This window comes from Esox lucius, chromosome 14 (genome assembly GCF_011004845.1).
Source record: "Esox lucius isolate fEsoLuc1 chromosome 14, fEsoLuc1.pri, whole genome shotgun sequence".
NCBI lineage: Eukaryota > Metazoa > Chordata > Actinopteri > Esociformes > Esocidae > Esox > Esox lucius.
This window is the reverse complement of record NC_047582.1, coordinates 23,567,244-23,581,679: the sequence shown is the minus strand read 5'-3', so window position 1 is coordinate 23,581,679 and position 14,436 is coordinate 23,567,244. Positions and strand designations below refer to the sequence as shown.

The following is a 14,436-nucleotide window of genomic DNA, read 5'->3' as shown; positions in this document are numbered from 1 at the left end:
TAGTATCTAAGACCTGACAGGTGTGGCATCATACAGTATCAACATATCTGGTGGGTTTCTAATCATACACAATATGATATGATAGGGAACTGTTGACACAGAATTTAATATACATGTTTTTGTGACACCTGCAAAAGACACTGACCTTAGCTGTGTGGACATAGGTCCCTGTTCAACAGACAATCGTTTTGCAGGATTTCCTCGAGCGTTGGCCTAGCTTTACCATTTCGTCTTAGGCACCAGTGAATCCTGGAAAAACAGAATTAGCAAGAACAGTGGAGTCACAAAATGCATCCTTGTTCCGGGAGCAAAAGGAAACAGAACAAACTTGAATATGTAGGAAATGTCACAAATGTAGAGATTTTTTGAGGAGACAGCTGGGAGAAATTGTAACATGGACTCTGCATTTAGACATTTAATAACAGTCCTGGCTATGCTGTTTTCAGAATTGTTTTGTGACACAGTCCCCATCCCATTGAATGGTAGCCTAGTGGTCAAGAGTGTTGGGCCAGTAAACGAGAGGTTGTTGGTTCAAATCCCATGCAAGGTGAGAAACTGTACCCTTCTCTCTGTGCGCATACCTTTAGGAACGGCGGTTTTAAAGCGCAGCCTGTGTCCTTGTAGAGCAGCTCCCCGTTGACCAGGGTAAACAGCAGCACTCCGAGAGACCAGACGGTGGCCTTGTGCCCGTTGTACATCCCTTTGGTAAAACACTCCGGCAGGCTGTACTCAGCGGTGCCTGAGACAGAGAGAGAGGGGTGTGTTGTTTTGGGCGCTACTTCACCACAGCGACGGAACGTCAGAAGGCCCCCCCATCTGTCTAAAGCACGGCTCACCAGAATACTCGTGGTACGCCTCCTCTTTCAGCAGGTCGCCGCAGCCGAAGTCGATCGGCTTCACCAGGAGAGTGTCCGTTTGAAGGAGCAGGTTCTCCCCTTTGACATCCCGGTGCAGGACGTTGCGGTCTCGGCAGTGACGGCACGTCAGCACCGCCTGTTTCATGATGCCCCTCGCCGTGTCCTCACTGAAGGCCCCGTCCACGATGGTGCACATGTAATCGTACACGTCTGTGCACGGCGCGGGATGCTCCATGACCAGGACGATGCGGTCGGGCAGGTCGAACCAATCCAAAAGCCCCACGACGTGGTCACATGCCGGGGGCTTGGACACTAGCAAATGGAGGGCCACCTCCAGGGGCTAAAGTGGGGAGGTTGGTTAACACAGAGTCATGGTGTTCCAGGCCAAGGCAGGTGGGTCAACACACATGCAAAATGTTCTAGGCTTAATATAAGTTGATTAGCACACAGCATTGGTTTGAATGTGCTTGCTATTGCTAGGTAGACTAACACTCATAGCCCGATTCCAATCTATCCCGACAATAGACTGACCAGCATTGACTGTGACTTACTAATGTTAAGTATTCATCATCATGAGCCTTAGGGATGAACCACCTGGGAAGGAAGAACACTGCTGTGAATAATTAACCTGTGTGATAATGTGTCATAGTGCAAAAGAACAGATGATAACGGAGGAAAGACAGAGGAAAGGTACAAGAAAGGGATGAGATAGGAAAGCAAGGAGAACAAGGGAAGAGAGAAGAAAGCAAGGGGAACAAGGGAAGAGATAGGAAAGCAAGGGGAACAAGGGAAGAGAGAGGAAAGTGTAGAGAGGGAAAAGGGACAGAGCAGAGAAGAATGGAAAAAAGCAAGAGGAAAGAAAGCCAAGTGGTAGAAAGTGGACTGTAAAGAGTGGATAAAGGTAAGACAGTAGATAGAGAGTAAGGATAGGGAACGATAAGGATTACATTTTTTCCATCTTGTTTCCGTGTCCCTTCATAGACAGACCCAAAGCCTCCTTGTCCCAGCATCTTGCCTACATCACAGAGCGAGGAGAACATGGCTGCAAAAGGAGATCAAATATTCACAAATTGTTTATGACTGGCCCAAGTCCCAAGATATCTCAACAGGCCCAGAAATGCAACACTGTGTGGTGTCTGATCATTGAAACATACGGCAAGTACCGAAAAAATATGTCCGACCAAAAAATGGTGCCTGCAAACGCCCCAAAACATTGCAGCAAATTTCCCAGAGCTTGGGCAGCGGCGTCCCCCGGGAACATGCTGATGTTGAGGTGACGCTGGCACGGCTCTTCTTGGCCGCGCTGAGGTCCTCCGTGTCCAAGTCCAGGGAAGAGGTGTCCCTCTTTCTCTTGGAACTCTGGACAGACCGGCATGCCTGATCATGTTGGGTCGGTGGGTTACATTGTCTTTCCTTCTGCTACAGGAGTCTTCCTCTCCAGGGAGACTGCTCTGTGTTGACCGGGGACTACACACTCCAGGGGGCACCAGGGAAATCCTCTTGGCAGTGGCTTGTTTCCTTTTTTTTGGAGTGTTTTCGGGAAGGGCCTTCATCGCTCTCCGAATCAAACTGGCTCTTCCTCTTCATCCTTCATCGTCTGTACTCTTTTTATTTGTCGAAGCAACTAGGTATTCTTTGTATCACATTTGTTTCCCTCAAGACATTGTGCTGTTACACTGACACCAAGAATATATTATATACAATATATACATTTTTTATATTAGATTAGTTTCAACTTTATTGTCATTGAACAAGTACAAGCTACGAAATGCCATTAGCATCCAACCAGAAGTGCAAATAGAAGAGGGCAGAACATTTACAAAAGACAACATGGCCTAAAATTAACATCAGTCACTGGCCAAATTAAGGTAAGCCCACATTTTGCCACTGGTGGATTAATTATTATTTACTATTTGATCACAATGGGTTCTGTACAGCCCACTTAATTCTCACTCACTGTTTGGGACATAAAAGTACTCTGAAGTCAGTAAGTATGCTTAAGTAGTGATTTAAAATATTGTTAATGCTATATTTATTAAGAAAGTTCCTAGAGCACGGTAGCCTACGGCTTTTAGCTGTAACTCAGGAAACCGCTCGAATGTGTGGCATTACATTATCGAAAGTTCGCGCGTGTCAAAACTAGCTAGCACGATGCGCTTAAACTTTTAAAAATGTTGATCAATATTGTAAGCAGATTTTTCTGATATGTTCAACAAGCCTCATTAATTGACACGGTGTATAACTCCACTACACTATTTGGGGTTTTAAGAAGTAAGATTACACACAATACTGGAAAAAATGGGACATACTGTACGGTCCTAACTATGGAAACTCCAATGCAATCATTCTGCAAAATGCCTATGCATAATTATATTTAATTTAACTCATGGTGTTATTGATAGACCTAAATATTATGTGGCAATCGACGTCTTATATTGTGCTATATAGTTATTTCAGAATAAATATCTCAGGGTCGTGTCGTTATCAAATGTAGGCCTAGGCTACCACTTACCAGAACTGTAGTTATCGCAGCGGTGTCGTACTCATATCTGAACTAATTCTCAATCAACTGCCCACTTAACAGAGATGTGACGTTGTCACCTGGCACACGTCACTATAGATCTGTAGTTATAGCAGCGGTATCGTACTCATATCTGAACCATAGACTGTATATAAAAGATCTGAACCAATTCTCAATCAACTGTCCACTTGAGACATGACGTTATCACCTGGCACACGTCACAATAACCGACAAGACCGCGGCCCAACGCAGACCGAATCAAGCCCCCCCTTGCGCGAGTAATAAACAAAACAAGTTCAACACTGAAATGAGTACATTGAAAGTTCAATTGTTTTAAATCTAAATATCGTATTTCTATGGTTCGGAATTACACCGACTTGCCCTAATAAGTGTCAATACATTCTCAGTGGTACTGTGGAACCAGAAGGCACGCACTGCAGTCTACTGTTGAAAATGTAGGAAAGCAGGTGACCTTCTAAAGTGTACATTGCAGATTATTACCTATTAATTGTAATAAATAAACGGTTTAACTGAAGTTTTATTAATTTTCATATTTAATGTAAGCCTATAAATTGCCTAGTCCAGGCCTTGTTTGAGTCAGGTACGTTTTTATTCCAGTAATAAACACATTTAGAAGGTCTCTTGAAGGTCACACTGAAATGCAAAAAGTTCTTAATGTAGCCTTAGGGCCTTGCCCACATTCCACGAATTCTTCTTCTAAAGTTCGGCATAGCCCTGACCAATGCACAGATTTATTGGAGTTTTGTTTTCAGGTAATTTTATCAGATGACTGTGTAATCCTATATTATTTGGATATATTTAATGTAAAATGTTTTATTAAAACTGGACTAGGTCTGTGTTAGGTCCAATATATAGGCTATATATCATAATTTTCTTATGATGGCCACAATAATCTAGACATCCTATTTCACCGCATGTTCACTACTCACATCAGCCATTTTAGTTCTTAGTTCTTTTAAATTAGACAAAGTAACTGCATTTGTCACAGTCCAAAAGCCCTTTGCTTGTGGCTGAAAATGCTGAGGAAACAGCTGTATGGTCGGAATACCTGCAATATATTACATGTGATTTGCCTTAATTGTCGTTCATGTTGATTACTGTACCATCTGCATATGCCAGGGAATTCCTAAAACATATTGCCTACCATCCCAAACACACACAGCTCAATATTATTACATATCTTTTGTTTGCCATTTTTCTCCCCACCCAATTTTGTGACGCCCATCTCCAAAACAGGCCAAGACCGAACCATTGCTTCCTCCAGGAACGTTTTCCCCCGCCACGTGAGGCCGATGGTTATCACGGTGCTTGCTCAAAACTAATGCTTTTCTCTGGTTCACACGAGGTTGAGGTAGACTAGCCCATTCTCCAGCTACACAGCTGTTATTGAGTTCACACTGGAGTCCGTGCAGTGCAACGTACTCCCGGCCATTGCCCAATGAAAGAAATAGCCTATGTGACATAGTAAGTAAAAAATTACTCTCTAGCACTTACACAGTTATTTAAAAAACTGTTGATGTCACATTTCCCTATGTGACAATCAACCTCTGGGGGGTTTATGGGTAAGTATTGAGATAATAAACTGGGCAGGATATGTTTAAGGTATTTATTTCATTTTCATTCACATTACTAAACAATGGTCAAAATGTTCACTCCGGGCCACCGTCAATGAGTTCTTCCAGTCTCCTATTGTCCCTTAGAGAGAGCGATGGAGGGAAAGAACAGAAAGGAGATAGAGATGGAGGGAGGGAGGGAGGGAGGGAGGAGCGAGCGACAGACAGAGATGAAGAGATAGAGACAACATTGGAGAGGAACAGAGAGGGAGTTAGAGATACGTGTCATTGAGAGCAGCTTCGGGATCTGACCACAGCATGAATGTACCACTGTCCAATCTGCAGCCATTAGGTGACTGCAACAGCATGAACCAACAACCCTCTGGTGTTTGTCCATGGAGAACGTCCTCCTCTCTTCTTTGCTCTCTCCTCTCTCTTCTCCTCTCCTCTTTTATTCTCTTTCTCATCTCTTCTCCTCTCCACTCTCCTCCCATCTGCTTCTCTCCACGTCCCCTCTCCTCCTCTCCACCCCTCCCCTAATAATAATAATAATAATACATTACATTTATATAGCGCTTTTCAAAGACCCAAAGACGCTTTACAATACATACATAACAAACAACTACAGAGACAAACGGTAGCTAACAAAACAAAAAACAAAAAGGGGGGGGTGGGTCAAACAACATCGGTGTGGGGCTAGGGATAGGCTGGTTAGAACAGATGACCCTTGAGGTGGTGGATGAAGATGGCTACAGATTTGGAGTCACAGATGAATTGTGGAAGGGCATTCCAAAGTCTTGGAGCAGACCGTGAAAAAGCCCTGACTCCAAAGCTCTGCAGCTTGGATCGAGGGATGTTAAGGAGGCCAGCAGTGGCAGAGCGGAGTGACCTGGAGGAATGGTATTAGGGAATAAGGTCTGAGAGATAGGGTGGAGCAAGTTGGTGGAGGGCTTTATACGGGAGGAGAGGAATTTTGATGTCAATGCTTTTAGAGATTGGGAGCCAGTGGAGTTCTGGTAGGATGGGGGTGATGTGCTGCCAGGATTTGGTGTGTGTGAAAAGTGGTGCAGCTGAATTTTGAACTAGTTGTAGTTTATGAAGAGTTAAAGAGTTAATGCCAGAAAAGAGAGATTTGAAATAGTCAAGACAGGCAGAAATGAATGCATGTATTAGGGTTTCAGCGGCAGTGCGGGACAGGGAAGACTGTAACTTGGCAACATTGCAGAGGTGGAAGAATGAGGATTTGACTGTCTGTTTTATGTGTTGTTGGAAGCTGAGTGAGGAGTGCAGTATGACACAGAGGTTGCATGTATGAGGGGATGGAGAGAAAACCGAGTCATCAGTAGTGAGGAGGACGGTGCCGGCTTTGGTTAGTGTGGATTTTGTACCAATTAGTAGAAATTAAGTTTTGTCATCATTAAGCTTGAGGAAGTTCTGCTGCAGATAGGTTTTTATTGTTTTATTGTTTTTATTGTCCCCTCTGCTCGTCTTCACTCCTCCCCTTTGATTGTTACCTTTGCAGAGGAACTTCCCCTTGGTTTTGTCCCCAACGTCTTCAGGCAGGAACTAATATTTGGCCTTGTCATCTATCTCCATGTTGTTGAAGGTGATCAGTTCCACTATGCTGTCAATCATTGCGCCAGACAGATTCTTCCCCAGGAACTCCGCCAGACATACTACTACCGACCTCACGTCCTGTTTCGGGAGGAAACAACCAATAATAACATGAAACGTGAAAGAGCTGAGTCGTGAGCGACTGGATTACTGCAGGCAGCAGTGAATGTTTTTAACCCTGATGAAACAAGTGATACTCTGACTCATAAGCACTGTGGCCAAAAGAGTGCCTTGATACAGCCCAGCAATACCTTACCACGACCATATCAAACACTCCTCCTAAGGGCCTTATTGCCATCATAAACCGGGCACCATCAACAGAATAGTAAAAAAAACTGTCGTAAAGTCATGCAACCCAACTCTCAGCCAATCAATATTTAAGACTCGAGCACTTCAGCCAGTCAGCACCCAGGAGCCAAACTATCTGGTTAACAACTGTGTAAGTACAGTGATGTCACATTCGTAACATGACGTTTCCATTGCCGGGGACAACACGGAGGAGTCATAACAGTGGCTCTGTGAGGTGTTTAGATCAATGTTAGTATTGGTGCATGTTGCTGGCTGGAAGGCACCAGTGGGCGTAGCCAAGGCCCAGTGAGACACTGGCGCCCCTTGTGGAGGAATCATGTCAGGTATCTGTGTGGATAATGTACCTGGTCTGTATTTTCATTGTGCCATAATGTAAAGCACACATGAAGTGTATGCATCCGTAAGTATTACACTGGTCAGACCTTTTGTCTGCCATCTCGTAATAAATCTCTTAGTCCTAACCACCCTATAGGGAGACACATATGAGACACCTGTACACCAACAGTCAGGTCAATCAGATTACTGGTTGATTTTACAGACATTTTTATAGTGGTAATTAGAGTTATCATAAAGGGCTAACTTTGTGAAGTCCTTGTTCAGTCGACTTTTGACAGGATCTGGTTGCATTCAGACAGGACAACCAGGAAATGCCCACATAAGCAAAACACATATGATTCTTTTCAGCTGTATATCAGGAAAACAGCGAATTAAACTGATCCATATTTCATGGATTCGGGACATCCATGTCCCAATCGGCCCCCAAGGGTTTTATGGAATGCTCGTTGGCACGAAAAAGCCACCTTCAAAATATTTTCTTTTGGTCCACTAGAGGGCAGTCTTTATCTGTTAAATGTAGACAAATTCCATGCTAACCAGTCACAGTAAAACTAATACAATTCTGATATCTAAAATAGAGTGGTATATTAACTGTTCAAAATATATACTCTCTGCAGAAATTTTGGCATTTGAGAAGGCATTGTGAAGGCATGTTTAAAGCACTTACATGTTACATTTAACATAATTAAACATGGAGCATTCACATCCTGACCTGAACTTTTCATTCTGCCACCTGTAAACTCTTGACCTCCCCGATTAGTCCATAAGAAAACCTTCTGCCCTTCAACATCAACAATGCTTGCAATGTTTATTCATTGTCTGGTTTTCTGTCTTGCAATGATTTGATTGCTACAGTATGGAATAGGAGGTATTACTATGAAGTTTCAGGGTTGTTCCACCTAGCCATCTTCAAATGTATGTACACTGAACAAAATTTTAAACGCAACACTTTTGTTTTTGCCCCCATTTATCATGAGCTGAACTCAAAGATCTAAGACATTCTCTATGTACACAAAAGGCCTATTTCTCTCAAATATTGTTCACAAATCTGTCTAAATCTGTGTTAGTGAGCACTTCAACTTTGCCCAGATAATCCATCCACCGCATTATTATTGCACAGGTGTGCCTTAGGCTGGCCACAATAAAAGGCCACTCTAAAATGTGAAGTTCCATCACACAGCACCATGCCACAGATGTCACAAGTTTTGAGGGAGCATGCAATTTTGTGAGTACATCCAACCGGCATCACAAACGCAGACCACATGTAACCACACCAGCCCAGGACCTCCACATCCAGCATCTTCACCTCCAAGATCGTCTGAGACCAGCCACCCGGACAGCTGCTGCAACAATCGGTTTGTATAACCAAATAATTTCTGCTCAAACTGTCAGAAACCATCTCAGGGAAGCTCATCTGCATGCTCATCGCCCTTCTCAGGGTCTCCACTTGACTACAGTTCGTCATCGTAACCGACTTGAGTGGGCAAATGCTCACATTTGATGGCATCTGGCCCTTTGGATAGGTGTTCTCTTCACCGGTGAATCCCGGTTTTCACTGTACAGGGCAGATGGCAGACAGTAGGACGTTGTGTGGGTGAGCGGTTTGCTGATGTCAACGTTGTGGATCGAGTGGCCCATGGTGGCAGTGGGGTAATGGTATGGGCAGGTGTGTGTTATGGACAACAAACTATTTTACTGATGGCATTTTGAATGCACAGAGATACCGTGACGAGATCCTGAGGCCCATTGTTGTTCCATTCATCCACAACCATCACCTCATGTTGCAGCTTGATAATGCACGGCCCCATGTTGCAAGGATCTGTGCACAATTCCTGGAAGCTGAAAACATCACAGTTCTTTCATAGCCAGCATACTCACCGGACATTTCACCCATTGAGCATGTTTGGGATGCTCTGGATCGGCGTATACGACAGCGTGTTCCAGGTCCTGCCAATATCCAGCAACTTCGCAGAGCCATTGAAGAGGAGTGGACCAACATTCCACAGGCCACAATCAACAACCTGATCAACTCTATGCGAAGGAGATCTGTTGCACTGCGTGAGGCAAATGGTGGTCACACCAGATAATGTCTGGTTTTCCCCCCCCGGACACCCCCAATACAATGAAACTGCACATTTTAGAGTGGCCTTTTATTGTGGCCAGCCTAAGGCATACCTGTGCAATAATCATGCTGTCTAATCAGCCTCTTGATATGCTACACCTGTGAGGTGGATGGATTATCTCTGCAAAGAAGAAGTGCTCACTAACACATATTTAGACAGATTTGTGAACAATATTTTGAGAGAAATAGGCCTTTTGTGTACATAGAGAAAGTCTTAGATCTTTGAGTTCAGCTCATGATAAATGGGGGCAAAAACAAAAGTGTTGCGTTTATAATTTTGTTCAGTGTACTAACTGCTCTGGATAAGAGCGTCGGCTAAATAACTAAAATGTAACAATGAATAAAACACATTTTGGTCAAGTGAAAGTTTATTGAATCATCAGTTTTGAAGTACATATTTCCATTTGGTAAGATTTTTCATTACCCAAAACTGTGATATTTTATATTCTTTACCAGCTCTTTAACATTGTGGTCACAGTAGTTTTGGTAATATGCTCTATAAGCTTATGCTAGGATTACTATCAAGTCAACAGCACAGTCTTGAAATATGTGTAGAAGCAACACTGCAGCAAAGTTTTGGTTTCTTACATTTGTACAATCAATGGTTTGATTAAGATTGCAAAAGTCACTAAGGTCAAATTATTTTACGGTAGTGCTAAACCATCTAGAGAGTCAGTGAATCTGAATGAAATAGTTTTGGTTCATAACGACAGCTCTAGAAATGAAGAGAACAACACAATCTATTCATTTTTGGTATGTAAACTTTAAAACGGAATGTGTGCCAGTTCCACACCCTTCAGAGAAGAATGAACACTACATTTCTTCATTCTGGTTTTCCTCTAAGGGACTCCACTTCCCACTCCTAGCCAGGAGAGGCGCTCAGTGGCTGGCCTTGGACTTCTCAAACAGGGGCTTAAGCTCATCCTGGCTAGTGGCCTCCTTGTGCTGCATCAGGTCGGCGTGGCCCTTGGTGACTCCCCAACTGTCCGGAGTAGACATGGAGGGACACGTCGGGCGACCAGAAGCTGGCTTCAGGTTCTCCCAGTAGTCACGGCGAGCCCTGGGAGAAAGAGGAATGACGTGGGCCGTTGAATTGAAATACATGTTATACCTACGTTTAACAATGTAACTCTTGTGATTTGGAAATGGAGTTTGACTAGCCCTTCTGTTGTGCGCGATATCTAACAGCTTTCTGCTTGTTAGTTTGTAATGTCTCCTTACCTGGCACGGACCCATGGCTTGGTGTGCATCTCCAGGCCAGCGCCCCAGTTGCCATGCTTTTCTGAAGCAGCGGGCAGATAGCCTCTCTCTGTGGCCAATTCCTCGGCAACAGCCCTGATGTGGTATGGCTCGAAGCCACAGCACCCTCCAATGAAACGGATGCCAACACTGAAGGCCTCCCTGGCATACTTGTGCATGTCCCACCTGGTCAGAATCCTGGGCTCCAGAGCTGGGGAGAGTTGACTTTATTCAGAGAGGGGGTTGTGACAGAAGAGGAGGAAAGACAATATGTAAACACGAGTGGTGGGCGTGTGCGTGTACCGAAGGGGAACTCGGGAAGGTCAATGAACCCCTGGCAGTTGCAATCAGGGGTGTGGTAGGCCAGAGGCTGCACCATGTAGTGAGCCTTCAAGCCGGCCCTCTCCACTCCCGCCTTCATCATCTTCACTGTCTTCACGCAGGTCATGGGGTCAAAGTGGCAGTTGATTCCAACAACATTGGCTCCTGTTCGCAAGAGGGATTCACCAAAAGAGCTGGCAGTTAGCGCGGGTGAGAGGGCGAGTGCGAGAATTGGTAATGGTACTAGATCACATACCGGCTTTGACCAGCCTGACAGCACAGTCGCCAGGGCTGACACCGTTGAGGTCTCCATCAGGGCCGATGCACAGGGAGGCGCACACTGGCTTCCCCGATGTCTTCAGCACCTGCACAGCCCACTCTGCCTCCTCCACGTGCTCAAAGTACTGCACAAACACACAGAGGGTGAACAGGACCCACAGTGAGAAGCTGAGAGGCGGTTGCACATGAAGAGCCGGGCTGGTCAAAATGATCCACATGAGCATCGATGTGGCCCGTGTTTAACAAGGAAATCCCATTCTTACCTCGGCAATCAAGAAATCCACATTCTTCTTGACAAAGACGTCAAGCTGCTTCTTGAAGATGCCCTTGACCTCATCCTCGCTCTTGCAGCTGAGGTAAGAGGGTGTCTGGGAGACCCCACCTGCCACCATAGCGTCACCCTCATTGGCGACCTCCCTGGCCAGGTCACAAGCAGCCTCATTGATTTGTGCACCCTAGTGTCAAAAAGTTTGAGGTAAAAAGAAAAACAATGCCATATCATTTTTATGAAATATGGCAAATAGGCTAAATACTTTCCTGGAAAAAAGCAGTGCTACGCAGATGTCATAGATAGAGATATACATAGATTTATAAACTCCTATTGAGTAACTATTAAATCTTGTCTGTTAAAGTTTTAAAAAACGGGCATGGGTCTGACATTGTCATGAATTTCTCCAGTTAAGGTTTCCCAACAGAGGATATACTCACTGTGAAGCGCTGAGCGTTACCCCTGTTCTCCAGCTTATCGTCACTGGCGTAGAAGGTGAAGGTCTGCATGACATTTGACCCCGCCCGTAGGAATTCGCGGTGCAGCTGTCGCACTGGAATTGAGAAGACTTGTCACTCAAGGCATTTGGCTAAGTATTTACAATATCATCACGATGTACTTTGAGCCACGCCAGCTATCAGCCTCGTACGGGTGAACAACTCTGGTGAAGAAGTGACAGTTGCTAGAGACTGCGGTATAACGTCTTTTACTATTATAAATTACACATTAAGGTTCAGGAAGAGCGCGCTCACCAGCCTCAGGATGCTCGGCCGCGGCCTCGGGAGTCCAGGGACCCGCCTTCACGTAGCCCCTTTTCTCCAGAGCAAAGACGAAGCCTCCATCCCCAATGACAATCTCGCCCGCATCCAGACGCTGCAGAATGTTCTGCACAAAAACTGATTCATTATTTCTCCATTCTTAATGTTTGAAACATAAAACATGGTCCAAAACTCATGTCGGGTGACCCCGAAAGGGTGCACTATAAGGTTTTTTGCATAAACATAAAAATAAAATTGTTACTCCTCTTGCTTTGGCCAAATCTAGGAATTATAGTGATAATATTCACCCAAGATACCCCATCACTGACGTGGAGACAATTCCATAGTTGCGACTGAAGTTATCACCAAGCTTTAAAAAAAACTTAAACTATATACTATCAGGACGAGTTTGGGAAACGCTGGGGCAAAGTGAATATTCGTGCAAGTACAAGACTGTTCCAATTAAAAGAATGAAATGCGATGCAATGAAATCATACAACACCCACAAAATTTACTTCGACCGCAAAAACAGTTGTTTGGTCAAAGCAACAACAGAATATGTATACTGTTAAAATATCACTTACAGTTATTGTGCATGTAATGCAATTTATATTACATGCACGATTAACAGTATATATATATCCTATAATTTACATGCGCAATGATAAAGAAAATATAGTCAAACGGCTGAATTGGCATTCTGGTCGCTATAATAACGTATAGGCTACATAATACCACATTCAACTGCGAAAGAGATTGCATTACGCCGCTACAGACACAATTATTGTGATATCTTCACTCACCCTCTTAGCTCCAGCGGGTGCCATGATTATTGTGACTGACGCTCTACTTGAAACGCTATTCAACCACTGCCTTACTCAAGATTTGGAGACGGGTTGAAACCGTGACCTGTCTGCCTTTATAAGCCCATAGAGGGGTGTGGTGTTCTGATGTCACTTACACAGATCCGCCTGTTCGTTCTTGTTACATAAGCTATTTATCTCTGCATCTACAGATGCAAGTTTAGCACAAAGGACAAATGTTATTTGCTTGTCAGTGTTTTCAGAAGAAAAAGATGCAGACGGGGCATTGTGCAACTTGATTCACTGCAATTTTAAGTAGATTTCTGAAGATGCTTTTAATAATTGTTTGAAAACTTCAACCAAGGACCAACCATTTACCATGGGTCGAATCAATTCAAACTGCAATAGCTTGTGTCTGTGTGACAGAGCACACTTTTTGGCGGTTATGAGTGACCAACCAAATAGTGAAAAAGTTGTATTATATAACTTCAGATATAAAGTGAGACTTCGGGGTTAACAAAGTGGGTTGCGAAAGTGGTGACCCAGGTGGCTGGGTCATCATGCCCCCTGCATTACAGTTTACATTTAGGCCTACATTTTAGCAGCGCTTGACTTGGGCTAAAATAAGTGCAGAAAGTGCCAAATCGCACATTAGACAATGTTAATCAAAATGTATGTGTTAATTAGGCTTCTTTCTATAAGGCTTGCTCTTCTGCCTAAAAAAGGAACTGCAAAATGAGGCAGATTTTAGGCACTTCTGTCTAACATTAGAAGTCAAGCACTACATTTATGTAATTTAGCAGACACTGTTATCAATGCGACTAACAGTAAGTGCAAACATTTTAAATAAGCTGGGCAAAACAACCACATAGTTTAGCTGTGCATTCTAATCAATTATTCTGTCATCTGCAAAAGTCAGGGCTAGAATGAAGACCACACAAATAATAAATATAAACAGTTTACAAAAAATATGATTTTGTTATTCACTGAGTATTGCACTCTATGAAAAGGTGAGTTTTCAGATGTTTTTTGAAAATAGGTAGAGACTCTTATTGCCTCCATGCCACTTTATCAGTGACAGAGGACAATTTTGAATGTGTGGATTGGGAACTGCCAAAAATGGTTGGGATAGCCAAAAGACCAGAGGTTGCTGAACAAAGAGCCCAAGTAGGGATGAAGGTTTTGAGCATTGCCTGTGCATTGTTCTGAAAGACATAAGAATAGAGTTGGGTGGAGGGATACCGGCCTTTAGTTTGTGACAACAGAGGGGACAAGTGTTGTTTTTTTCAAGAGGAGATCTACTCTGGCCATCTTGACACAGCCAGTTCATAGCAAAGAGTTGATGAGAGAGATGAGAAATGTGAGGTCTCCTGAGATGAGTTTGCTTGTGTGTATATGTCCAGGAGAAGCATGTCATAGCCCATCAAATAACCCA

At 43.9% G+C, this 14,436-nt stretch overlaps 1 protein-coding gene and 2 long non-coding RNA genes across 4 annotated transcripts; 1 reads left to right on the top strand and 2 right to left on the bottom strand.

Annotated features, from left to right (window-relative positions):
• Positions 1-724: 724 nt before the first annotated feature.
• LOC117595570 lies at positions 725-4,025 on the top strand. The gene is made up of 2 exons (XR_004576813.1): positions 725-1,250; positions 1,839-4,025. It is a non-coding gene; the product is annotated as an uncharacterized LOC117595570 (long non-coding RNA).
• On the bottom strand, positions 1,167-3,445 carry LOC117595571. 2 transcript variants are annotated; one of them, XR_004576814.1, is made up of 3 exons: positions 3,370-3,445; positions 1,805-1,899; positions 1,167-1,451 (listed from the first exon to the last, which is right to left on the bottom strand). It is a non-coding gene; the product is annotated as an uncharacterized LOC117595571 (long non-coding RNA). The 2 variants fall into 2 exon arrangements; XR_004576815.1 differs by lacking the exon at positions 3,370-3,445 and adding an exon at positions 2,021-2,110.
• A 5,658-nt stretch (positions 4,026-9,683) lies between the features above and the next one.
• bhmt (betaine-homocysteine methyltransferase) lies at positions 9,684-13,105 on the bottom strand. The gene is made up of 8 exons (XM_010878112.3): positions 13,002-13,105; positions 12,193-12,325; positions 11,881-11,993; positions 11,436-11,627; positions 11,150-11,297; positions 10,876-11,058; positions 10,555-10,783; positions 9,684-10,393 (listed from the first exon to the last, which is right to left on the bottom strand). Exons 1-8 carry the CDS (start codon positions 13,023-13,025, stop codon positions 10,213-10,215), a joined length of 1,203 nt encoding a protein of 400 aa, XP_010876414.1. The 5' UTR covers positions 13,026-13,105; the 3' UTR covers positions 9,684-10,212.
• Between the last annotated feature and the right edge of the window lie 1,331 nt (positions 13,106-14,436).

Coding starts and splice junctions, on each gene's coding strand:
- bhmt (XM_010878112.3), bottom strand. CDS start 13,025: ATGGCACCCGCTGGAGCTAAGAGG. Junction 11,628..11,880: donor GTAACGCTCAGCGCTTCACA/GTGAGTATATCC, acceptor TTTTGACACTAG/GGTGCACAAATCAATGAGGC. Junction 10,394..10,554: donor AAGCCATGGGTCCGTGCCAG/GTAAGGAGACAT, acceptor TCTTTCTCCCAG/GGCTCGCCGTGACTACTGGG.